The 24,995-nt window shown below is 38.2% G+C and overlaps 4 protein-coding genes across 7 annotated transcripts; 2 read left to right on the forward strand and 2 right to left on the reverse strand.

The window, feature by feature from the left end:
• The first annotated feature begins 6,739 nt into the window (after positions 1–6,739).
• LOC116193283 lies at positions 6,740–10,422 on the forward strand. The gene is made up of 5 exons (XM_031522104.1): positions 6,740–7,039; positions 8,258–8,965; positions 9,067–9,258; positions 9,553–9,678; positions 9,935–10,422. The coding sequence occupies exons 1-5, from the start codon at positions 6,995–6,997 to the stop codon at positions 10,040–10,042; spliced, it is 1,179 nt and encodes a 392-aa protein (XP_031377964.1). The 5' UTR covers positions 6,740–6,994; the 3' UTR covers positions 10,043–10,422.
• A 230-nt stretch (positions 10,423–10,652) lies between these two features.
• Positions 10,653–14,072, reverse strand: LOC116193279. Of its 2 annotated transcripts, none has more exons than XM_031522096.1 (4): positions 13,664–14,072; positions 12,806–13,034; positions 11,497–11,649; positions 10,653–11,359 (listed from the first exon to the last, which is right to left on the reverse strand). In XM_031522096.1, exons 1-4 carry the CDS (start codon positions 13,865–13,867, stop codon positions 10,671–10,673), a joined length of 1,275 nt encoding a protein of 424 aa, XP_031377956.1. In that variant the 5' UTR covers positions 13,868–14,072; the 3' UTR covers positions 10,653–10,670. The 2 variants fall into 2 exon arrangements, with proteins under 2 accessions (XP_031377956.1, XP_031377957.1); XM_031522097.1 differs by having other exon boundaries at positions 12,806–13,046; positions 13,664–13,801.
• A 3,837-nt stretch (positions 14,073–17,909) lies between these two features.
• LOC116188892 (31 kDa ribonucleoprotein, chloroplastic-like) lies at positions 17,910–19,686 on the forward strand. Its single transcript, XM_031518353.1, has 4 exons — positions 17,910–18,441; positions 18,808–18,909; positions 18,988–19,260; positions 19,339–19,686. Exons 1-4 carry the CDS (start codon positions 18,019–18,021, stop codon positions 19,390–19,392), a joined length of 852 nt encoding a protein of 283 aa, XP_031374213.1. The 5' UTR covers positions 17,910–18,018; the 3' UTR covers positions 19,393–19,686.
• Positions 19,687–19,775: 89 nt separating this feature from the next.
• On the reverse strand, positions 19,776–23,681 carry LOC116188871. Of its 3 annotated transcripts, XM_031518333.1 has the most exons (7): positions 23,407–23,681; positions 22,536–22,819; positions 21,739–21,911; positions 21,202–21,283; positions 20,922–21,098; positions 20,532–20,704; positions 19,776–20,256 (listed from the first exon to the last, which is right to left on the reverse strand). In XM_031518333.1, exons 1-7 carry the CDS (start codon positions 23,585–23,587, stop codon positions 20,136–20,138), a joined length of 1,191 nt encoding a protein of 396 aa, XP_031374193.1. In that variant the 5' UTR covers positions 23,588–23,681; the 3' UTR covers positions 19,776–20,135. The 3 variants fall into 3 exon arrangements, with proteins under 3 accessions (XP_031374193.1, XP_031374199.1, XP_031374204.1); XM_031518339.1 differs by lacking the exon at positions 20,532–20,704; XM_031518344.1 differs by lacking the exon at positions 19,776–20,256 and having other exon boundaries at positions 20,592–20,731.
• Between the last annotated feature and the right edge of the window lie 1,314 nt (positions 23,682–24,995).

Consider the following 24,995-nt stretch of genomic DNA (forward strand, 5'->3'; position numbering starts at 1 on the left):
TTGGGGTCGGAGTCGATGGCGGTTGGCAGCTCGCTTCGTATCTTTTCTGCTTACTTTGAAAAAACTTTTAATTTAAGATATCGTTTGATCAAAGTTATTTAGAAAATTGATATAGATGCCATGGTAAGATTATCACTAGGTAAGTTGCCTCCGTCAATTAATGCCGTGGGCCAGAAAGGATTTTTGGCAATGTGTTAGGAATGATAACTTCAATTCAATTTTCAAAGTGATACTGCAGTGATATATTATCAAATAGAAGTAGTGCAGTGCAGTGACACACGCTTTCGTCTGGTGACTAAGAAATTTCAAGTACGATATTCGTTGAGAGACTTCTTTGTCTCTTTATTAGCTTTTTAGGAGTTATATTTCATTGTATATGGATCTCTCTTGTAACCGAAAAAATTATGACATGCTGAATTTTAAGCAATTATTCGTACAACTGATTTCAATTCAAAGCATAAACCATATAGATGCGATATATTACGTAAATAATTTACTTTTGAAATTTTGGTCTATAAGAAACTTGTATAGTTACTTTAAAACTCCTCAAAATTGCATATATGATTAAGCCTATATATGGAAGAGAAAAAATAAAATCAAAATTTCTTTGTTTCCTTTCTCTTGTCCAGTCTCTCATTTCCGTGCTCCTTAGTCATCACCTCACCAGTGATCTTGAGCTCCTTAGTCGGCAAAGACTTCCATTAATAGTAAAAAAGGATAAATTAAAATTATCAGAACTAACTAATTTATTTAAAAAGTAAATACGATATGCTTCTTTTGGGTAGCCAAACAGAGCATGCTATTCTCAAAGTAATTTTCAAGGATATAGATAGAAGGTGAAGAACAAAGTAACCGAGAAATGTGAGAAGGAAAAGGAAAAAAAACTTATAATGGATCATAAATTAAAATACAAAAAGATGAGGGGAAATTTTGAAAATAAAAAAAATATTTTAGTAGGAAATTAAAAAGTCAAATTGGTGGACGCAACCGGCATAATATTGATAGGCACCCATTTTGATTTTTTTTTAGGGACCCGTTTTGATTATTTAAGATATCCCATGAATTTTAACAAATTATCTTAAACAATTAAAACGGATCCCTCTGTTCCCGAAGTGAATAGGTGCAACGTCGCTAAATTTTTCACTTTTTGTTATTGTTTTACAGGAAAGTGAACACTGTCTAATCTAATAGTTTAAAAGGGAGGGAAAAAGAGTTGGTGTAATGGTAAAGCAACGCCTCCGCCTATTAGTGTAGGCATCTGGTTTGGTTCCCCAAGCGTAATTTTTTTTTTCATATACCCTAATCTTTCCCCTTTCTTCAACTTTCCTCCTCAACCACTCTTCATATTTTTTTCATATTTTTTTTATGAAAAATAATTTAATCACTTCATTATTTCTTTTGTTTTGCTGAGTACTTCATTACTTCTTTTGTTGATGCATAACATTTTGCAAACTGGAATTTTTGCTTAATATAACCATAAATCAAGTTTTATCTATTAAATTTAAATGATGATATAACACGTAATACAATATGTTTGTTAGTTTTGCTTAATGACAAAACGAAATTATTTCTACAATATCGACACACAAGATTCTTGATAAATGCCATTTTACATATTTACATTAAATTAAAATGAATTAGATTTTGGATAGATGCAACTATGAGTCAAGTATTATGTACTAAATATAAATGACGATATAACCCGTGATACAATATATTTGTTAGTTTTGTTTAATCACTAAATAAAATTGCTTTCATAATATTAACATGCAAACATTACATCCACCATCTATATTGTTTTTATTTTTTAAATGATGTTTATCATTAATATTTATCTAAATTAACTCTTCAAGCTTCTATTTCATTTCACATCCTAAAAAACCATAAAATTATGAATGATCATACCTCTATTAGGTATGGTATTTAAATAATGCCAGGCGGAAGATCGACACTGCAAATTTATTACTTATATTGAAATACATTTTTATTTTATTTTATTTTATTTATGAAGTATGACATAAGATAAATGGTAAGTTAGCTAAGCATAAAGATAATAAAAAATTTATAATATATAGAAATGGTTATGGTATTCTCAAAAATAAAGAAACTATCCTCAAAGTTTCAAATACAAAAAGACTGGTGAAATTCAAGAGTAATGATTATACAATTAAGTTAATATCTAATTTTATTTAATAAAATGACCTTTCATTGCTTATATATTTATTCTTCATTACAATTTAAGTGCATATTTTTTAATAGATATGAAAGTTTCAATTATAAATGATTTATATAGTTGCTCCAAAACATCCAAATGAGATTAGAATAATGAGAAATAAAAAAATAATGATACCAAATGTACGTGATAAAATCCTTAAACGGAAGGAAACATCCATAGATAGAGTAGGAGTATCCACTAGATCGAAAAACTGGAGATTACAACTGAGATCTCACTCGTGTTTCCCAAGCTCCCTGTACCAACTCAAACCTCACCGAGAATAGTCTTCCCAACCTCTCAATTCTCTCACATTTTTCACTCTAAAACCCTAGAGTTATAGAGGAAATATTCCCCGAAGAATTCTTGAAAGATCTCACATAATACTCATCATCCCTTGCAACGTGGTACCCCTAAGTATAGGACTCAGTCCCTATAGATGCAAGATCCATCATATCTCAAAAATATCCTAAATCACTATAGAATATTCTTCCATTTGAAATATAGATATTTCCCATTTTAAATTATCTAAAGATATCCTAGAAATATCTCTAATATTCCTTAGGGATATTTCACTCTTCAAATATTCAAAAGATACAATGAAATCCCCAGAAAATTGGAAATATATCGTCTTTTTTCTCTTTTCGACCGATCTTGTCACCGCTTACCAGGTCTTCGATTCTTCGGTCTTTCGGGCTTAATGTGAGACATCTCCAACAAATCTCCACCTTGGCTCACATTTAGCCAAACATGATCAGCCACCCACCTGACTGCTCTGTCATAGCCCTTATCGGGCTCCACCTCACCTTGAACGCGTGCCACTCAAGTCTAAGCCACCTTTGAACTTCTCCGAGGTGTCGAGCTTGCTCAACGTTCCTTTTGTGCATGCTCCAAAGTTAACTCATCTACAAGTCGTATCCCCGACTTCAGCATTGCCTGAGACCACCAATCCCGTAAGCTCGAAGCAATCTCGCGGTTTAAAATGCTCCATTTGCATGTCTCCTGTTCGCGAACTATTCCATAGAGAATGTTGCCTCCGCTTAGACCTTCCCATCTGAACATCCTCTACCATCATAGGCTGAGTCTCAAGAGTCTCCGGGTCTTCCACCATGAACTCCACCTTCTTCATAGGTTTCTCTACCTGTCCTCGGCTCCCGCTCCTACATTACTCCACCAAAGTAGCTTCATCAAAAGCAATACCTCGATCAATAAGGAATTTCAAAGACTTCCTGATCGAGTGCAATAACCTGCACCCATCCATCTTGTCAAGGCCGAGATCACCCAAGTACTTTTCTTTCGGAGTTAACCTCTCGAACTCTGTAGTAGTACTGGCTATAACTTACAGAACATATATTCCATCCCACAACACCCCTTCATCACCACGAGAGCTCCCTTCGAGACCTCCAAAACTCTACCTTGGCCTCTATACTTGTAACCAAAAGCATCAAGACTTCCTAACGATATCAAATTTTTCCTTATACTTGGGACATGCCTAACATCTAATAAAATTATCTCACTACCATCATACATCTCAATTTTAACTCTAACCGACCCGATAATATTACATGTCTGACTATCCGCCATGAGAATCTACCACCCTCTATTGACTGAAAAGCGATAACCAACTCTCTATCATGATAAATATGGTAAGAGCTACTCAAATCGAGAACCCACGATGTACCAGACCGACCTTATGTAGTGACAGACCTTGTCTTCCTATCCGCTGCAACCGAGGAAATGCCTCATTCTCCTTCGCTTTGTCATCCATATATTCGTCGATGCCTTGACTTTTTTGCCTTTGATAGTCCCGCTTGAGATGGCCTTCCTCGTCGCAAATCCAGCAAGTCCTTTTCCAACGCCTGCTACGAGATTTCTTTTTAGTCGATTTGCCCGTTGCAATAAGTCCCTCACCATCGCTCCCCTAGTTACTGGTCACCTTCTTCTACAACTCCTTCGAGTTCAACAACGCGTTGACGTCTTCCAAGGTGGTGCTTGTCCTCCCGTAGAGTATGGTGTCGTCGAAGCTTTCATGGGACTTTGACAAAGAATATAGCAGTAACAAGGCTTGATCCTCATCTTCCATCTTGACATCCACGTTAGCAAGATCCATAGCAATCTGATTGAACAAGTCCACGGGATCACCTACAGAAGTTCCCAGACTCAATCTTAGCTTGTACAATCGCTGCTTCAAGTACAACCTGTCCGTCAGAGACTTCTGCAGATATAGCGATTCTAGTTTTTTCCAAACTTCCGGTGCCAAGCCCAAATCACATACCTCCTACAGGACTTTGTTTGACAGGCTCAGTTGGATCATGTTAAGAACCTTAGCCATGACCGACTTCTTATAGTCTGCCTCCTAGTACTCCCTCTAGGCCATGCTAAACTAGCAAAAGCCTTCATCTTTATCTATCACAATTCGAAGTCGTTCGTCCCATCAAATTTCTTTGCCTCGAACCTCTCGCCCAACATCTTTAATAGCTCAAAAACCTATGCTCTAATACCAATCGTTGCTCCAACGACGTCCAAACGAGATTATAATAATGATAAATCGAAAAATAATGACACCAAATATACATAATAAAGCCCTTAAATGGAGGGAAGCATTTACGGACAGAGCAAAAGTATCCAGTAGATCCAAAAATCGGAAATTACTACCGAGATATCGCTCATGTTTCCCAAGCCCCCTTACCAAACCTAACCTCACCGAGAAGAGTCTTTCCGACCTCTTAGTTCTCTCACCTTTCTCACTTTTAAATCCTAGAGTTATAAAGAAAATATTCCCAAGAGAATTCCCGAAATATCTTACTCAACACTCAACGTTCCTCATATGTTTTACCCTTGAGTACAAGACTGACTCTTTATATATAAATACAAGATCTCTCATTTCTCAAATATATCCTAAATCACTCTAGAATATTCTTCCCTTTGAGAAATATATATTTTTCCTTTTAAATAATCTAAAAACATCCTAAGAATATCCCTAATATTCCTAGGAATACTTCACTCTTCAAATATGAAAAGATATAACGAAATCCCTAGAAAATAAGAAATATATTGCCCCTTTCTCTTTTTGACCAATCTAGTCGCCACTTATCGGATCTTCGATTCTTCAGGTTTTATGGGCTTAATGCGAGACATCTCCAATATATATATTATTGACAAATCAATCATGCTTTAGAATTTGATCTTTTCTTTGAACGTTTAAAATTTATAAATAATTAATATTCTAGGATTAGATCAAATATCATAAAATTAAGTTAAATTTTCAATTAATTATTAATCGAATGACCCGTTTTGGCTTGCAATAAGGCAGAGAAGTTTGGCCTAGTTAATTATATTATCAAATAAGATATGGGAAAATTAATTAAAAATCATAAATATTAAAAATATTCATTAAAAATTTAGGCATATATTTTTGAATATTTTTCGTCCAATTAATTCTATTTGCTTTTTTATTTTTTAAAAATTCAAATAATAAACTTAATTCCAAGAATTTAAGAGAAAAATTGAATATCAAGCTGAGAGGGAACAGGAAGCTGGACCCACCGCCACCAATCACTACTCTTGGTAAGGTTGTCGAGGCCCTTAAAGGGTGCTGACGACCCCCACTAGGGGCAATGGGGTGCCGATGGTTGGCCCTCATTGCCCTCGTATTTCTTCTCCTTCGGTTAGATTAATAAGGACTTGAGGGACTATCAGTAATCTCGGTAGAAGCGGCGGTGGCCGGGGTTGGCCCTAGCCACCCCGGCCTATTTATTGCTTCTTTTTTTTATTTAATTATTTTTAATTTTTATTTGCAAAATTAATTTTTTATTTTCTAGAACTAATAATGTATATCAAATATATATTTATGTATATATACATTATAGAGGCAAAAAGAATTAATTGAGACCCCTTTATAAGTTCTATCCATATATGTTATGATCGTCAACTTCGAATTACTTTTGGCTATAAATAATACAATTTGCAACTATATTTTAAATTGTCAATACTTCACAATTTTTTTTTGCCAAATTTATTTTTTTTTATCATAAACCGAAAATGGTAAAAGTTTCTTTGCTGATTTTATTTTTAAATTTTGTTGGTATGAACGACATATTATTTAAAAGTATAACAGGTCCCCAGTAATTTCATTATCTAATGATAGCGTGCATGCATAAGGTACTTGGAATATATATTGCCATAAAGTACATGGAATTGGAAAGTGGGATTATTAGGAGAAATTGGTAAACTAAGACCCGGTCAAACTAATTTTTAGCTGAGTCAGCACGGAGTGCCACGTCAGTCCCATGCAAAATAAGGGGATGAAGAAGTTACGATGAAGTTATTTATTTATTTTTTCAATCTTTTTCTGTTACAATTTTTTTTTAAAAAAATTCAGTAGAAATTAATTAATATAAGAGGTGCGTGGTGAGCCTTGACTTTCGGGTTGACGAAACATAAGTGCCGGGTTGACAACTCGTACACACAGATGTTTTTCTATATATAGCACGAAAGAGCTAGCTTCGACACCTCGTATCCTCCTCCTTCATAGCTCCATCTCTCAACCAAAAGCAAACCATCTCATTGTTCTCTCTTCCTCGATCTACAGCCTTCTTTTACTTTTTTGCAAGAATTTGATGATATGTTGAAGCTTTTTGCATAACTCCATTGAAGATTTTATCTCTTTCACTAGCTGGAGCCAAAGAGGTGAAGAAAAAAAGGGACCTCTGAGTGATATCTTTTGTTTTGCTACGAAGGACTAAAGCTTATAGGAGCTTTTGAGGCCAAAAGAGATAAAAGATGGTGGAGGATGTCACGACTCGTCGGGAAGAGGAGCTCGCAATTGTACGTAAAACATTATCGGAACCCTACCGCTTCTTCTTTTTTTCGGTTATCTAGCTAACGCTCTTGGCCTGCATGTCTTTTCCTTATACCATCTTTTGGTACTTGTTTGAATGTCGGTCAAACTTTTTCGGACCAATAAGAACGATGTCGCTCACTTTTGTTTGGAGTTTAATTACGAGTCCCTTTTCTTTTTTCTTTTTTTCTGCCTTCATGCAAATGCATCGAGAATTTTCGTTCCTCATCCTCCTTTTCTTGTTTGTTTTATCTATGACACTTTATATTAGATATTCTGTTCTCTATTGAGTTTTGTTTGAAATCCTTGAACAAATTATGCACGCAACCTCTCTTACCATAATTAATGGTAATTTCTTTTCAGTTGTGTAACTTATCTTTCATCTTGTATTCCAAGGTTCATCTTTATCATATGTGGATGTTCTGCAATGATGTAGTGTCAATGTCTCATATTCTCGACGACGAACTATAGGACTTTCAAAAGCATTTTATCGGCTTTCCTACGCTTCTTAAAGGTGGTTATATTCTTCATGATGAGCTTACACACATATTCTAGGCGACATGTAGCTTGACAGGGCCTGCCAAATAAAATGAGGAGCCGCACAACTTCTATATCATGATCGAAAAAGACATATGAACTTTTTATCTAAGGGGACTGTCGTTTTCAACCTAAAAGTTCATTCCCCTAGGAAGATTAGCTGGCCTTTAAAAATAAGTGTGACCTTCCTCAGCCTCTTTTAGCGTTAATACAAATTGGATTCCTCCCCTCATTATTTGAGCATTTGAGAGGACTTCGAAAGAACACAGTCATAGTATAGCGCACGCCCCTAGAAAGTCCTCCAATATCCTCGACTGGATTCACACTTGAGTCTAAACTCGATAGTTCTATCTCCGTATTGTACAAAATCATAGCAGGTGTACATGTTCATATTCTATAGGTTAGACGACATGTAACTATGATATGGTCGTTCTTTTGTTAAGGTACTTGAGGAACCTAATCTTGATGATTAGAAAATCATAGATTAGTTTTCTTCTGAGGTATGTTTTTATGAAAACTTTTGATGATCTATAAGTTGTCCCGTGACCGATTAATTGTGGCAATAGAGAACCGAGAATATGTGCATACAATCATGATCAATTTTCCTTTTCTTTCGTCCAAAAGAAAATTTAGCTAAGTTTCCTTACGGTGGACTCTACTTATTGCAGGAAGAAATTTCGTCCCCTCTTAGTGTTCAACTGCTTGAGTATTATAACTCTGAGTTATTCCCAGAAAACATACAGAATTCCGATGTTAGCTCGTTTCCACATAGCAACTGCTTATACGACAAAAGCTCCAACCGGATGACCGATCCTAATTTGTTACAGAAAGACGAAGACATCCCCAAAAGCAGTAATGATAGCAGCTGCAGCAACAACATCAACAATAGTACTAACAACGGGAACCTCCCTGCGATATTCGATGCACAAGAAGAGATTGATGATATATCTGCCTCGATTGATTTCTCAACCTCTTCTCCATTCTACGTCTCCCCTGCTCAATTCACAAACACTCAACAGGACCAATTCGATGACTTTTCTTCACCACAATCGCAGATGCCATTAACCAGTGTTGTTGCAAATGGTCTCCCTCCTTATCCTAATTCAGATCTGATGGGGCCTCTGATGGTCCCCCCATTGCCATCAATCGTCGAGGAATGCATATCTTCGGCTCCTTGCAGTACTTTTCTTCCCCCAACCAATCCGACCTTCATGCCCGGACCTGGAGGGAACATGAACGTTGCATTCTGTGCCGATACTTCTGGGATTTTCCCTGGGAATATTCTGCAGCCTCAGAAGCTGGATTACCGGGGAGATGGAGGTGGCTTTTACTATCCAGATTCGAAGCCGCAGATATTTAATCCCGGAGATATTCAGGTAACATATACAGAAACTGCATATTCTTCTTTTACTTAGATAGATATGCATAATGAAATTAGTTTGCTAAATTTGCATTATTTGTTTGTTATATTTGGAAGGCACTTAGCATCGAGAGCCAAAAGCTTCTCAATGGGAATGCAAGTACTCCGACCACGCCTCTGCCTCCTGAGATGTCAGCCTTCGAGGACCCGACCTTCAAAGTTGGCAAGCTCTCAGTTGAAGAGAGGAAGGAGAAGATTCACCGTTACTTGAAGAAGAGGAACGAGAGGAATTTCAGCAAGAAAATCAAGGTAATTATCACAATGTGCCTCGATATAATGATCTAAGAATTTAGAGAGGGCAACTTCAGCGACACCACTCCGTTGCGTCGCTTTTGCGTTGTCCTTCAGAGCCGCCATTAATCATGCGTCGCTGAAGAATGAAGATAGATTCATCTGTTGTTATATTCGGATGCACTTTGGTGCATCTCTTATGAAGCGTCTCCTCAGCCAAACTTTCTTGTAATGATAGTTAAGCTCCCGTGCGCTTGCCGTATTTGTATAAACAAGTTAAAACAGTTCTATTGTTTGCTTATATGTGGACAGTATGCATGCCGCAAGACACTTGCTGATAGTAGACCAAGGGTGAGGGGCAGATTTGCGAAGAACGACGACTTCGGGGACACCCAAAGACCCAACTCTAGCAGTCATGAAGAGGATGATGATGATGAAGTAAGCACAACTTGGCTTTCATTTGCTTGTTCGGTGCCTTAGAGGGGCCCATTTGTAGCTTAGATTATCTTTTCTTTTGTAGGACTCACATCACAAAAAGTTGATCTGACGGTTACAGGAGGCATTATAGAATTTTCGATTCTAAAAAACAATACTCGTCTGCAGAAATACGTGATATATTAAGAACAAACCTCCTCTCACCATTACATCAATCCAATCACTCATTTGTTGCTTTGGTTTTGTTCTACATTAACAGGTAGGGGTGAAGGAAGATGACGACACAATGGACTCTTCAGACATCTTTGCTCACATAAGTGGGGTGAATTCCTTCAAATGCAGCTACTCCATCCAGTCATGGATCTAACCATCTTTCCATCCAACACTTCCGAACGAGAAGAAACCGTACAATTTTGCGAGGCTAAGTATGTCTCCAGCTGAATACTACATACGTACTCAACCATAGTGATCAGGCAGGAGTGAAGGTGCCACAATTAGGTGGTATCAAGATGCGGTACTGACTCAGAGGGTAGCCGGGATCGCGTTGTAGTAGATAAATACAGAATAAGGGGGTCGTATAGATATTGACAATAGTTTAAATGGGGCCACTTGAGATAGAGAGAGTAGATAAGAATGTTATGGAATACTGCCTTCTTTACATGTATATGTCAGGTCTGTGCGGCTGTAAAACTGTTCAGGATGAACATCCAGTATACTTGGGCGTAATTTATCTCACCATTTACAGTATATGACGCACTCGATGACATCAAGAGGTACAATCGATTTGTAATTTTTGCCCAGGTCGAAAGTTTGGACCTTACTTGTCCTAAATTGGATGATATCCACAGCGATAAGAGCTTCAACGCAATACGATGAATAATGGAATATAAGATGCAGAATAGAACATTGTTTTGGAATTCAATGATCTGAAATGAAGGCAACCTTCAACTTTCGGAGAATTTTTAGAAACGCAGAAATATAAAACTCATTGAGATTTAATCGACAAACATGAAATTCCTCTTTATATACTCCAAGCACGAAAATGGCAAGTCCAAGAGATGTTCAACCTCAAAAGACTTGGATACAAGATGTTCCACAGCACTATCCCTTTTACCCAGCAAGCCCCTACGATCAGTAAGACCTCTACTCACCACGAGGGATGAATTGCAGACCCAAGGAACCGAAACTAAAAATGCTGAACCACAGGACAGAGCCAAGACATCCTTGTATGCCCTGCAAACGCTAGATAAATACTTGCCCATAGGGAGAAGCTGCTGAAGGACTGATGGGATCGACCCATCATGATCCCGAATGTCTGAGTCTGAATGGAGATTCACCACTACTGTCCCGTGCCTTGGGTGGATCCGATTGCTAAGCAATTGGAGGAAAGGGGATTGAGGGTTCCACAGCTTGTGGGGGAAGATGTCATCCCCATCATAGGCATCGATGAACACCATATCATACAATTCTTCTGTGGAGTTGTTGAGGATGAAATTCTCAGCATCAGATTCGAAGAGGAAGAGCCTCTCATGGAGACCTTTCCATAGGACTTGATCGAGGTCATCAGGTTTTGAAATAGCACGACCTCCTGAAGGACTCATGAGGGAGAAAGCGGGAAACCCCATTGCTTGAATAGAGGCTGAGATGACTATGCTGTCGATTTCAACAATGTGAACCTTGGCCCCTGAAGAAAAAGGCCAATAAAGATTACACCATTGGTAGGTAAAAAGGAAGGTGGGCGTTGGTTTTTTTTTTTTCGGGGGGGGGGGGGGGGGGGGTGGTTTTGGGGTGGTGGTGGGAAAACTGAAGGTGGATGAGAACCTTGAATTTTATTGGCCAAGAACAATGGCAAGCTACCTCCACCATGCCCAATGCATAAGATATTCATGGATTTCTTCCCAAGCACAGCACCGGTGAGATCATAATCAGAAGCTGCTATTGTTGCCAGCCCGACCGATACCATGCTTTTGAGGTCTGCATAAAACAAAGATTTAATAAGAACGGTTGATGATGCATATAAAAGATATTGAATGGAGTGGAAACAACGAATTAGATGGCACTGCTGACAATTTGTCATACTAAACAAACTGATAGGTGTAGATCTATGTCCCAAATCCAAAAGAAAACTCAGGTGTCAAAGATAGGAAATACAAGAGATTACTGCCATAAGCAAGGTTGATTTTTATGTACAATCTTTCATTTAGCCGCCTTTTATGGTCATAATCACTCTTAGATTGAAGATCCTAATAAGATAAAAAAAATTATGTCAACAGAATTGTAGGATCCTTCTCTATTTTTCAGCTTATTTTCTCAAAATATTAATACGATTAACTAAGGAAGACTAGGTAAATGGTAGCTGGAAACAAAGAGAACATATACCTCATCCTCGCACACTGAATTTAATAATTAGAACTCAAAAAATGTTCATTTAGATTTGCAGACCCCCCTGGGCAAGCCGGACACAAGCCTTCAATAGTGAAATGCATAACTCAAATTCTATATCCAGAGTAACTGCTCCCACAGATTACAGACAAAAGAAATAAAATTAATTCAGTTATCCTTTGAATAATCCAATTTTACATCTGCTCTGCTTTATTTATAGCCCATTGACACTTGTAATGACATCCATTTCACCAACAGCCACCCCATCCCTTTGACAGTAAAGCTGACTCTTTTATAACATCTTGATATCATACATTTGAAAAGGTCTAGTATCTTGTACAGTAAGGTTCTACCCAAGCAACTTTAAGGAGATATCACTGAGTAAACAAAAGAAAAAGAACAAATCTCCTAGGAGCAGCCCATTTTCAACTTATCCATCTTACTTTCCAGGCTAGACAGTACCTTGGATCATTTCAATTTTGTGTTGGTTAATATCAAGTTTCCCGACTAATTAGGGATAAAAAAAAGTTCAGGGAACCATTCCCTACCGTATATAATTAGGTAAGAAAATGCCTTTAATCCTATTTCTATATTCCTTGAACACCTCCACTCCTCAGCCACCCCAGAGACTTTTTCAGGAACCCGATGCCCTTATTTTGTTCAAATTGATAAACAGAATCAAACAAATAGGAGACAGCAGATACCAGTAGATTCGGTTAGTTGAGAGGCAAAAGTAACAGAAATTTACATGGGACAGCCAAACAATGGGCTTGCTGCATAAAGCACACAGAACGAGGATCTGACTCTCGATAGGCGGCCATTATCTTAACAGTGCTTTGACGAGTATTATCATTAAATCGGAGCACACGCCACTGGTATCCTAGTACCCTAAAACGTTCCTCATTGCTATTTCCAGGTTGTAACTCTGCATATCTTTGCTGAAGCCAATTTTCCATTCCAGACCAGTTAACTCGATTCTGCAACAATCACTACACCATCTTTGTTAGCAGATGCAATCTAAACCCACTTCAAAAATCTCAAAAACTCTCAGTGTTAGAGCAAACAAGAAAGAATAACCATGAGACAAAGTGAAACAAAAAGCAAAGGAACAGCTCACCATCCAATAACAATCAGAAATTTTTATGCGGGGTAAGGGCCCAGCAATTGCGGAAAATGATGAATTTATGCAAGCATCTATGAGGGTTAACGGTTAATATTATAAATTAACATCCTTCTTAACAATTCTCAGGTACATGATAAACCTAAGGTAGAAACCTACACAAAAAGAAAGAAGCCAGAACCTGAAGCTACGAACTTCTCGAAAAGTTTTTGAATTTGACTGAGAGCCAAAAAACTATATTCTGAATTGAGCCAAACTTAACGAGAGTACACTGTATGTTAATTTTGTACAAGGAACTGCCGTGAAGATCATGACCTCAAAATTCTTAAATAAGCCTCGACGCATATCCAGAAGACTCATAGCACATAAATATTGAAGCTTGAAGCCACTCTACTGTTTCTTATTAAGTGATAGGCCTCAAAATGTCGATTCAGCTCATAACGATCATGAAAGCAGCTCAAGAGAGAGTGGGAGAGAGAGACTAACGGGTCGAGAAGAAGGATACGAGACGACGGAAACGACTCCATTTCCCTTATCGGAGGTCGAACGGAGGACGGTGTGGCCGTCGAAATCCGTCCCCCACCACTCCGACGAGTAGACCCAGTCACCCTCATCCTCGACACGGCGCCGTGTCGCGGTGCAGAGGCGCCGGGCGATCGATTTCGAGCTCCATCTAGCTCCGCGCCACATGGTTGCGAGATTCAATTGATGGATCCAAGGAGAGTCCTAAAACCCCGCAAATATTGAATTCCTGGAGTTCCTTAAACCCTAATTTTGCACCATAGAGGAATGGCCGGGATGCGGAGTGTTTGGTAACGGCGCTAAGGTAGTTCTGATCCCTGTTAATGACTTATCCGGGACAGGAAGCCCATGCCTATGGACTGAAAATACGAGTAAACTGACCACATAATCACCCACATTTGCAGATTTTCTCAAATAGAATCAAATGTTTGAATCTTGATTTTAAAATCATTATATTTTTTTCTCAAATCAGTCCAAACTCCAAACCACATTTGGCCGTAAAATGGCATTTTTCTCAAATGGCACCAAGAAACTTGAAAATTAAATATTGAATATTCAATAAAAAAAAAGAACCTCGACGAATTTCGAAACTACTCCATTGCTTCTAAATAAATGTAGTTTTAAAAAAAAAAATTCTAAATGCATTTTTTTTATTTTTATAGGCTAAATGTAGGATTTTACCTTTGATATAAACAACAATTATTTTTTTCGGTTACACGCCACCGCCTGATAATTAAGAAGTTAGAAGTGTGATTCTTATAGTGGACTGGCCTTTATTAGCTGTTAAACACCACTTCTTTCACTTCGATAACTACAAATTAGAGGTTGTGACAATTCCCATGCGGTTGGCCACAGAGGACACCATCACTTATTTAACGTGCAGCAAGTCTACTCGAACTTAATATATGACGCGACCTTATCAGACTCGTCTTGATGGTTGATGTTTAGTGGGCTGACCAAAATACCTGCATTAATATAACTGCAATTTTCTTTTTCAACTTACAATGTCGAGTTCGTACCTACTTTCTCACCCTCATAGGTATTTGCAACTGTTTTTATTAGTCTTCAACAAATTATGTGTGCACAATAGACCAAAGAGCGAAGAGGAAACTAGACCAGCGAAGTAGTTCAATACATTGTAGTTCAGCCAACTGTAACCTTGATCTAAATCTCTCGTTTACGATGATTCGTACAAAAAATTGAGAAGAGAGATTTTTATCTAGACAGCTCCCTCTAAGTTTCAAAAAATTAATTTATCTCTTTAAAGGATGATCACTATATAAGAAGTTTAGGCAGGTTTAATCATGTAATCAGTTACAAAGTTCAATAAGGTCAAATCCAACTTACCAGTTTATTTATTAAGGATGGCTCACCTGCTCTTTTCAAGGGTACTAGCCAAGAAAAAATAATCCCTAAAAACTTTTCTGATTTCCAAAATCTCCTTAGTTAATATATTTCCCATTCTCTGTCTACTCTCCTTTCAAGCATCCCTTCGACAACTTGCCGCCACCCAACCAAGGCCAGGGTGGGTGGTGGAGGGAGGCAACCTCGAGACCAAAACAAAAGAGAAGAAAATAAGCTTATCAAAAAAAGAGAAGAAAATAAGTATCATGGTGATTTGAAATTCTTAAAAAAAAAAAAACAGTTCTATTTAAAGGAAGAAGTTTTTCCTAACGTATTTATCTATCTATCTATCTATCTATCTATCTATCTATTTTGTTGTAAGTAAGAAACTTTGGATAAGTAACACTAAACCCCGTAAACTATTGGGCAGAGGAAGATTTGCCCCCCGAATTAGTCTTTAGGAACATTTGCCACCTAAATTATGTCAAGGGCACATCTGGCCCTCTCGTCTAATTTCCTGTCAAACTTAACTGAAAATATAAAATTATTAGAAAAGGAAACTTTCAAAATTTAAAATGCTCCACCTCAGTTTCTTTCATCATAATCTTAAATTTCAAACTTATTTGTTAAATTTTGTACATTTTTATCTACATTTGATAGAATATAGATAGGAAGGGGTATTTACCTTCGACCATATAATTTAAGGGGCAAATGTTCTCACAATTTAGTTCGGGGAGCGATTCTTCCCCGCCCTGTAGTTAGGGGGGTTAGGGTATTTTTCCCATGAAAAATTTACGCACAAGACATTAAAAAAAGTACCATGATGTGGGCCTAAAATTCTGAACACTATCCTTATAAGGGGGAAAAAAAACAGAAGAAGCCTAACCAAAAAAAAAAAAGACGAACGAAAAAAAAAAAGAGTGAGGAGAGTAGTGAGACTATCTTACCTTATCTCTCATCCCAATTTGGGAGAAATTATTAGATCAACTTATTCCACCATGTCATCTATGAATTAGTCTACGAAATGAGTAACACGTGTTAATCGATATCACCAAGTATTTCAAAAAACTTCTAATTTTTCATCCTTTACAAATTGGCTTCAACTCACTCTCCCTCTCTCCCCTCTTTCTTCCTCATTCCCTCAGGGCGCAGCCGTACAAGCTCCTCACTACACACAGTCTTGAGTCTATACACTCTCTCCCCTTCATCCGTTCTATTCAAACAGTCCCATCTCCCACCTTCCGTCCCCGTCGGCGACTTCGGCCTTCCAGTGTAACCCCTGTAATGCGATCTCTCTGTCTTTCCTCCTTTTTTCTTTCCCCTCCGCCAATGCTTCTACACTTTTGGCCTTAGACCCGAGCCTCCTTCCCTTCCCCTGAACTTGGCAATTAAGGTCTTGGATTCAGTGACGAGCTCCTAGGCTCCTAGCTGCTGCAACGAGTTCGAATCTTTTGGATCTCAAAGATCCAACGAGAGAGGAAAAAGAGGAGGAGGGGGAGATTGCAGAATTGAAAGAGTCGAGGTTTCAATGATGACGACGACGGCGTTGATAACGAAGAGTTGTTGCTTCCGACAACCAACGTCGTCGAAAACCCAAGCAGCGGCAGGGGGAGAGTCGTCGGAAGCCCAAGCTATAAGATCCGAAATTTTTATAAGATGAATATACATGAATTTCCTTAAATATACATAGTATTTCAAAAATTACAATCTTGATGGAACGACTAAAAATAGAATAAAATGCCACAGTTCCATCGTTATTTTGACCAGTAAAACAGCTGTGAGGGTGAGCTTGAAGTCCAGTGAATAATCACAATTTAAATTAGTCGGATCATAATACGGGTTCAATAATATTATAAAAATATTATCGAGATCTCCAGAACTCAGATCGTTCCTGTGTCCATTTCCAACTCCCGACCATAGTAGTGACTATACACTAACAGCCTCTCTGTTCCAGACAATCATTTCCTATTGCTTGACTTACAACTGGTTCAGAGCGTTACATGACTCACTAACTCCCATCAATCTCAGTTGCACAACTCAAACATCACTATCTTATTTTCAAATATCGTGATCGATAATATAAAAATACATACATGATTCGTGATACTGACATGATCATGACAATGCAGTTCTGAACAATCAATTATAATCACGATAAAAAAAATATCAAATTAAGAATAGATTATTCATATTGACAAATTTCCAAACATCAAAATATCGAAAACCGACCGTTCTCTATTTTTATCAAATCTTTCCTCTCAAAATTTTTATGGCAGCTCACTCAAGCTCTCCCTCACGTTCTGTGCCATGGACGAAATGAATGAAACGGGCGAAAGAATGAACACAAACTAATTTAAAGAAAGAGTCCGGCGGTGGAGTGAAATGGAAAAGCTTGAGCTGTGGTGAAATTGCTGAGTTTATGGCAAAATGACTAAGCTTCAACGTTGTTTGGCACATGTAAAAAGCTTTTGGATCTCATCTCCATGAAATCAATGGAAATTATAAAGTCATCCAATTGAAATTGGTGATAAAATTAATCAACTTACGTTTATATAAAATATACATATACAAGCAGGTAAAAATATTTTGGGATGTTACACAAGCACCGACAATGGTAAAGAGATGGAGGTGGAGGCGCGTGAGGAAAGCAGGGAGAAATAGGAGGGATAATGGGTCGGGGTTGATCGCTAATTCTATTCTAACGGAATTAAAAGGTTGGGAGCTACTTAAAATATTTTATGGGCCCATCTTTACACGTGTCGTCCATTTAGTGCTTGATTCATATATGACGTGGTGGATTAAGTTCATCTAATAATTTCTCCCAATTTGGACATCTCCTCTTCCTACTGGTCAGAAATCTGCCCACGTCAGCACTCCCCAAAGCTCTAGCCTTACCCACTTCTGTTCCTCCAACTGAAAAAACCACCACCACAGGTTCCCCCTCCACCACGACCACGGCCACCTCCACCACCACTATGGCCGCCGCCGCCGCCACTGCCACCGCCGCCATAAGCTCGTCCTTCACCTCGATCCACGGCCCCCTTAGAGAATGCATCACAAGGTCCAGGAACTGCCCGTCGTTTGCCCACCAAAGAATCTTGCCACTCCAAGTCACCCCCATAGCAGCATCGCTGTCAAACGGCCACTTGAGTGAACCGATCTCCATTCGGTTTGTCTCCCGGAAGTGGCGGATCCTGAGGGTATCGGCTGCGGTGGCAGAGGAAGAAGCGGCTACCACCACAGCTGAGGCAGAGGCAGAGGTCGCGGATGAGGCTGGGTCGGCTGAGCCTGAGAACACTGTGAGCACTAAGCTTTACTTTGGGAATCTGCCCTACAATGTGGACAGTGCTCAATTGGCTGGTATCATTCAACCGTACGCGAGTCCCGAGCTTGTCGAGGTCTATCTTTTTCACCCCTTCGATTCATTCAGATTCTGATTTTCTTTTTCTCCTTCGATCAATCTGCTGCACTCTGATCATTAACTGATTGTATGGCACTCTACTGTAGGCTTTCTAATTAGTCATATTTTGTTCAATAATTATTCCTTAGAAGCCTCGAGTCCTTCATATCTCGAAGTTCCTTCGCGAGCATTTTTCGGATTTATACTGCTATTTTAGGTTGTTCTCAGTTTGCTTGACTCGGCCCTCGAGCAAGCATCTTTCTTGTTTATGCATTCATTGGGGGAGCAGCATGAGCATGTAAAAGTGCTTCATATAGTTCAGTGAAACAAATTTTCTTGACCTTGCTTTGGCATATGTTTGTAGGTCCTTTACCATCGGGAGACTGGCAGAAGCAGAGGCTTTGCATTCGTGACAATGAGCAGTGTCGAAGATTGTTATGCCGTTATTGAGAATCTTGACGGGAGTGTAAGGATCCGTCTCTTACTTTCAATTTCCTGTACAGGTTAAAGTGTATATTAAGAAGGTTATTTCTCGATTTCTCAGGAGTACCTTGGGAGAACATTGAGGGTGAATTTCTCGGACAAACCTAAGCCGAAAGAGCCTCTTTACCCGGAGACCGACCACAAGCTCTTCGTTGGGAACCTTTCCTGGTCTGTCACGTCAGAAAGTCTGACAAAAGCTTTCCAGGAATACGGGAATGTGGTTGGAGCGAGAGTTCTGTATGACGGGGAGACGGGACGGTCCCGTGGTTACGGTTTTGTGTGCTATGAGACAAGGTCAGAGATGGAAACGGCCCTCGAGTCTTTAAATGGAGTGGTAATTCTTTCACCCTCTGTCTTATTTTTCCGATTTCCTTACCCATCTTATGATCTCAAGCTCTGCTCGGTCGTGTAGGAGCTGGAAGGGCGGGCAATGAGGGTGAGTCTAGCCCAAGGAAAGCAATCGTAGAGCGAAACTCTGAAGTATGGATCATTCTGGGGAAGGTGTCGATGAGGTCGGCAAAAATAAAAAATTGAGTACATGATATCACAATCAAAAAGGGTCATCGACTCGTCGTACCCTGCTAATAGAATTTTCGTCGACTTGCTCCAGCTTAATTCTTGTACGTTCACCTACAAAGATATTGTTCATTATCAGAGCAAATTGAGATAATTACTGAGCTTCCGAATCCATGTTTCTTTGATTGATGAATATGCTGTAAGCATTTCCATAAAATCTGGAACATTGAGTTTGTTTCTGATCTGTTCACTGTATAGATCAACTGCATACTGTCTGCAGATTCAATTTAAAAAGACGAATGTATGCTGTGTCTAATTTACTTCTCGTGGGAATTTCCGAAATGCTGTCTATAGTTCAAACATACAGAATCCGATTTCTTGTCAGTTGATTTTCCTTAGTTACAATGTCTGAACAACAAAGTACTATACACGAGGCGCCCATTTGAAGGCATCACTAGTTGGGCACAAGGAAGTTCGTTGTACGGAAAGTGAAACACCTGGTACATATTATTTTCAATTCCTATCGAGTTAATATTGGAGGGGAAACCAACTCCTGTTTCTTCACTAGGTGTACATCTGGGCAGCTGCAGGTGATCCTTCTCACTTAAATGCCCAAGCATGATCAAGTAGCCAACGAATTGCTCGAACACTTTTGTTCATCTGATATGTAGCACAGACAACTGAATTCTGTATCTAGGTAATCACAGTACTAATTGCTTCATCGAGAGGAGGGAGCTCATGGACATGATCTTGCCCTTCTTCCTCATCTTTGTCCGTCTCCCAAACAAAACTTGCATACGCTCCAAGGATTTGACTGCAAACAACAAAAAAGCAAAACGAATTCAGCAGAGTGACTTTTAAGTCCGTTGAGGTCTGTATAGTTGTTCTAAGATTTTCATATTTCTCAGTTGGAGACACGACGAAAATTCAATTATGGTCTCAAGACATCAACTAATCGAACAAAATTGCACTCCAAGCAATTTTCACCTTGTTTTCTTCATTCAAAAGAAAAAGAAAAGAGGAAAAAAAATGAAATCTCTCCTGTTTAAGGTCTGTCAGCATTAGTAACCTCTGCAGAGAAACTTTTACCTATCTTGAGGGCTCGCTTCAACTGCTCGCTCAAAGAAACATGAAGCTTTATGAAAATCATGATGAAGTTGCCAAACCAATTTCGCGTACATCACTAATGCTTCACCATTTGTGGGATCAGCTTCAATAGCACGTGAGTACATTACCTCGGCTCCTTCGTGATCCCCCTTGGACTGTTTCCTCGGATGAAAAAATTACAACTAAGCAATATAACGACAAGAGTTGAATTAACGAAAGGCACTAAATGTAAAGGCATTCAATCAACGGCTAATCCCGAAAGTATTCTGACTATGTGTATCCTTTTATGCTGATTGGGAAACTAGTAAACCAACATGAAGTATCTCTTCAGTAACTAACAAGAAAGAATGTTGGATGAAGAGGAACTCTGACCTGATGAAGGAACTGAGCATAGTTCCTCAGGACTGATGGGTTCTGGGGATTTTCTTCAATCAACCTCTTGTAATCTTCTTCTGTTTTGAAGCCATTCTCAGGGTCAACTGCAAGATTTGAGAGTTGATTTTCCTTTCCTTCTCCAGTATTTGAAATATTTAAGCCATCCCGAATTTTCTGTTCACAAATTGTGACATGATCTATTCATATAAGTAAAGAAGAAGACAAAGGGAACCAAATAAGGAACAAAAGTTAAGATTAACTGAAGGTTAAGCAGCACCTTGTGAGGAACCTGTCCCCCATCTGCCTCATTCTCACTTTCTTCTTGCCAAACGAATCGAGCATATGCAGCCAGAACATTGCTGAGACCAAAAACCAAGTTACATATGAAGGAGCTTATGAACTACAGCTTCTAGTCCTTATTTGACCCTTAAATCAAGAAAAACTGTATTGCTCAACAAACAAAAACTAAAGCAACTGGCGCAGATGAGACCATTTTAAGGTGCATGAGTAAGCAGGTAATTTGACTGTTTAATCGAATACATACTTTGACTGTGAATTCATTATGTGTACTTTAATTTGAATGGGTGATTCAACTGTTTAATCAAACAGCATCGACTAGATAGGTCCACTGGTAATTCATTAAAATTACTGTGACACTTCCATTCAAGTGCACACTAAGACGTACATGTGCATATTGAGCTGGACTTGCATCGGAAAAGAGGACATAAGAAGATCAAGTTACTCTGATTGCTATAAGGAAACATCGAGCATTCGACCAGAAAATGAAGTGAGTTTGATGCAGAACAGTACTCACCTATCTTGAGGAGCAACCTGAGTTGCATGCTCAAAGTAGGTGAGAGCTCTCTCGCAGTCATGACGGACCTCCCATACAAACTGTGCATACTCTAGCAATATTTCGGTGCTATCTGGATCAGCTAAGGTAGCTCGGAAGAAGTAATCCTCAGCAACATCTAGATCTCCCTTGGACTGCAGATCAACATGTTTCATTCACATCATATATAGAGCCTGAGATGTACGTCTCCCAATTAACATTACAACTTTTCATATACTCAAATAGTACGAGGAAAGGGATACAAAAGTAAAACGTACAATCGTAATTCATCGACTGTTCTTGTGAGTTTTAGTAGTAGTTTTCAAAGCCAGACCAAACATCAAACAGGCCAAGCTATTCTTTCGTAAGTTACATAAGGGTTTTATCAGTATAACAAATATTGAAAACGAGAATCATTAAAAGATATTCATAAGTTTACCTTAAACAAATACCAATTCATGTGATGAACTGGCACGCCTATTCTGGTCTTTTTGCCGACAAGAATAGCAGGGATTCAAATTCCTGGTCTTATTGGTCCAGTCCAATATATAAAATATGACAGTATACCATGTAAGGTACATTCAATCCCCTATTTTACCCCTTTTTATTTACTTTATTTCAAATTCTTGTGATCTATATTCCTACCTTACCTAGATCATAACTGCTGTCCAAAGGCCTCTAGATTTTCCTCATTAAGGAACAGCAGCAGTTATGTCAAAACTTAAGCTTTATCGGATAATTAAAATGTACAAGGTTCTACATAAATAAACCAGTCAAACCTGCAAAATTTGGGCATATTTCCTCAAGAAAAATGGGTGGCATGGGAAATCATCAACCATCCTTTTATAATACTCCTCCATGTCTTCATCTCCATCAAATTTCGGCAGAACCAGCTCGAGACTGCTACCAAAATCAACGCTGTCTATCCCGAGACCTGTCGCAAGGTACATAGGAGGGCTGACTGGTTCAACTTCTTGTCTAGAATCCAAATTGTGAACCAAATCAAGCCTTATATCTTCGTCTTCTTCTTTCTCCTCCTTGATCAAATCCATGTTTCCGTTTCCTATTAAAAAAAATCCAGAAAGTGAGGACAGACGAAAAATCCTCACCTAACCTTTAATAATCTCCATATATCTATGTCTAATATAGGCTCTTTCATTAAAACTTGCATTTAACCTCGCCTCTGTTAATCGATCGAGGTAGCTCTCCGTAGTCGATTTCCACTCACTACGATTATATTTCATTATTCTGAATGTCTACGAGGTAATTTTCCCTGCAGATGCTGCAACTTGATGCAGGACTAGTGAGCATGAAGTAAATCGAGAAGCCGACCCAGAACCATCCACTATCTCAAGAACAACTTCCTGGTGCTTATAAGCTCAATCCTTTTCTTCACTTTCGATTTCTCCTCAAGTGGTACTCGAGCAGAGAAAATAAGTTATAAGTTCAAATTCCAATGCGTGGCCGCCCATTTCTGCCTAAAATCGATTCAAGATTAGGCTTTCCGATCCAATTCAAACATGAAGAACACCAAGCGCACAGAATCAATTCTGGAACAGTACAGCAAACAATGCAAACAGATATATAATAAACGGTTCCATACAGATATACGGGTTCTGTGAAATCAAATCAAGATTAGATTCTTTTTACCGCTTACGAAGCTGAAATCGCTGCCTCCGGCGGCGTCAGCGATGCCGTCTCCGATGGTGACGGTTCTATGGAGCCCATCTTCTCCTGCCTCCAAGTTCTCGCTGTTCTGAATCCTCTGCTCCCCATCTCCATCGCCGTCGACGCAGGCGAATATGGAAAGGGACGGCACAGTCTGCAACATTGGGAGCAAGAGAACTCAGAACCAGAAGCTGGATTTGGAGCTGTTTGCGCACAGATAATGGAGGATTTTGAGGGGTTCTTAATGAAGTTGGAAGCCTATGCCGACTTATATATATATATATATATATATGGAAAATCTTGGGATGTGATGTTTCCCCCTTCCTTTGCTGCTTTTGGACTTCAGTGGACGTTGACTTGCCACGTGCCAGCTTATTTTTCACTGTTCTTTACAACTAGCCATCCTACCAGCTTATCTTAATTTCGATTAAAATAATTAGTTGTAATATAAACTAATTATCTTTAAAAATATTAATTAGTTTATGACTGAAAAATTAATTTTTTTGATAATTTTTAAATTGACGATAAATTGAAATGAATAAAATTAATTTTAATCAAAATTAAGTATTTTATTTACATAAATAAGTACTTTATTAACTCAAAAAAATCATTTATATATTTTATTAATAATATTAACATAATCAAATTAATAAAATTATTTTAATCAAAATTAAGATAATTAGTTTATATTAAAATATAATTTTAAATCGCCAAAACTGAAATGTATATGTCAAAAGTTAGAGGGCTAATATTGACTTGCTAGAAGAAGTTTGGATCAATATAAACTTAGCCCCTTTAGTTTCAGTTTGCATGAGTATGAAAAAATAATTTTACATAATAAATAATAATTTTTTCAAAAGTTTAAAAAAATAGGTTTATGTAAATAAGTACTCTACCTAAATTTAAACTCTTCATCGCATAGATAGTAAACTATTTTTAAAAGTAATAAACAAGAGATATTGCTACTTTTTGCCCCATATGTTGTTGATGCTACTGGAGTTTCAATTAGCACAGCCTAGTTAAAGAACCTTTAACTAATCTACATCTATTTATATTTGTATTTATATATTAAATAATTCGGACTACTCTCGTGAGAGTTTTCCGTTCGTGCGATGAGCTGTCACGTAAGTATTATCGTGCGAGGAAGAGCTGCCACATAAGAATTGGTCATCTCTCATTAAATACACTAGGCAAGTGGGCTCGCGCATATGCACGGGCCACAGGTATTGGTGCAAAAGATCTTCCTTTTTAATATGTTTAAATCTACAAATATAAAACATAAAAATTAATATCGTGAATGACATGTCATGTATATGCTGACTTATATACGAAATTCTAAGAATGAAAAGGAAACCCTTTTGCACTTCTTCCTCCTATATTATCTGCAACATTCTTACACATATTTATACTTACAAATTGCCAAAATAAAATTACATTTTCATAAAATGTCTTATACAAAGGTAGGGAATTCTCTATCGAGTAAAGATTTAAATACAACTAAAATGGTGAGTTTCGTACAAAATACTAGTGAGTTATGATATCAAAATGCCCTATTATTGAAGTCATTATGC

This window comes from Punica granatum, chromosome 1 (genome assembly GCF_007655135.1).
Source record: "Punica granatum isolate Tunisia-2019 chromosome 1, ASM765513v2, whole genome shotgun sequence".
Taxonomy (NCBI): Eukaryota; Viridiplantae; Streptophyta; class Magnoliopsida; order Myrtales; family Lythraceae; genus Punica; species Punica granatum.

Bases quoted from the DNA above. Each gene is read 5' to 3' on its own strand.
- LOC116193283 (XM_031522104.1), top strand. From the start codon at position 6,995: ATGGTGGAGGATGTCACGACTCGTCGGGAAGAGGAGCTCGCAATT. The intron at 8,966-9,066 runs GTAACATATACA...TATATTTGGAAG, and splicing joins TTAATCCCGGAGATATTCAG to GCACTTAGCATCGAGAGCCA. The intron at 9,679-9,934 runs GTAAGCACAACT...CTACATTAACAG, and splicing joins AAGAGGATGATGATGATGAA to GTAGGGGTGAAGGAAGATGA.
- LOC116193279 (XM_031522096.1), bottom strand. From the start codon at position 13,867: ATGTGGCGCGGAGCTAGATGGAGCTCGAAATCGATCGCCCGGCGCCTC. The intron at 13,035-13,663 runs GTTAGTCTCTCT...TGATTGTTGCAG, and splicing joins CGTATCCTTCTTCTCGACCC to AATCGAGTTAACTGGTCTGG. The intron at 11,360-11,496 runs GTTCTCATCCAC...CTTTTTCTTCAG, and splicing joins CTTGGCCAATAAAATTCAAG to GGGCCAAGGTTCACATTGTT.
- LOC116188892 (XM_031518353.1), top strand. From the start codon at position 18,019: ATGGCCGCCGCCGCCGCCACTGCCACCGCCGCCATAAGCTCGTCCTTC. The intron at 18,442-18,807 runs GTCTATCTTTTT...ATATGTTTGTAG, and splicing joins CGAGTCCCGAGCTTGTCGAG to GTCCTTTACCATCGGGAGAC. The intron at 19,261-19,338 runs GTAATTCTTTCA...TCGGTCGTGTAG, and splicing joins TCGAGTCTTTAAATGGAGTG to GAGCTGGAAGGGCGGGCAAT.
- LOC116188871 (XM_031518333.1), bottom strand. From the start codon at position 23,587: ATGTTGCAGACTGTGCCGTCCCTTTCCATATTCGCCTGCGTCGACGGC. The intron at 22,820-23,406 runs GTAAAAAGAATC...TTTTTTTAATAG, and splicing joins CGATTTCAGCTTCGTAAGCG to GAAACGGAAACATGGATTTG. The intron at 21,284-21,738 runs GTGAGTACTGTT...TTTTGGTCTCAG, and splicing joins CAGGTTGCTCCTCAAGATAG to CAATGTTCTGGCTGCATATG.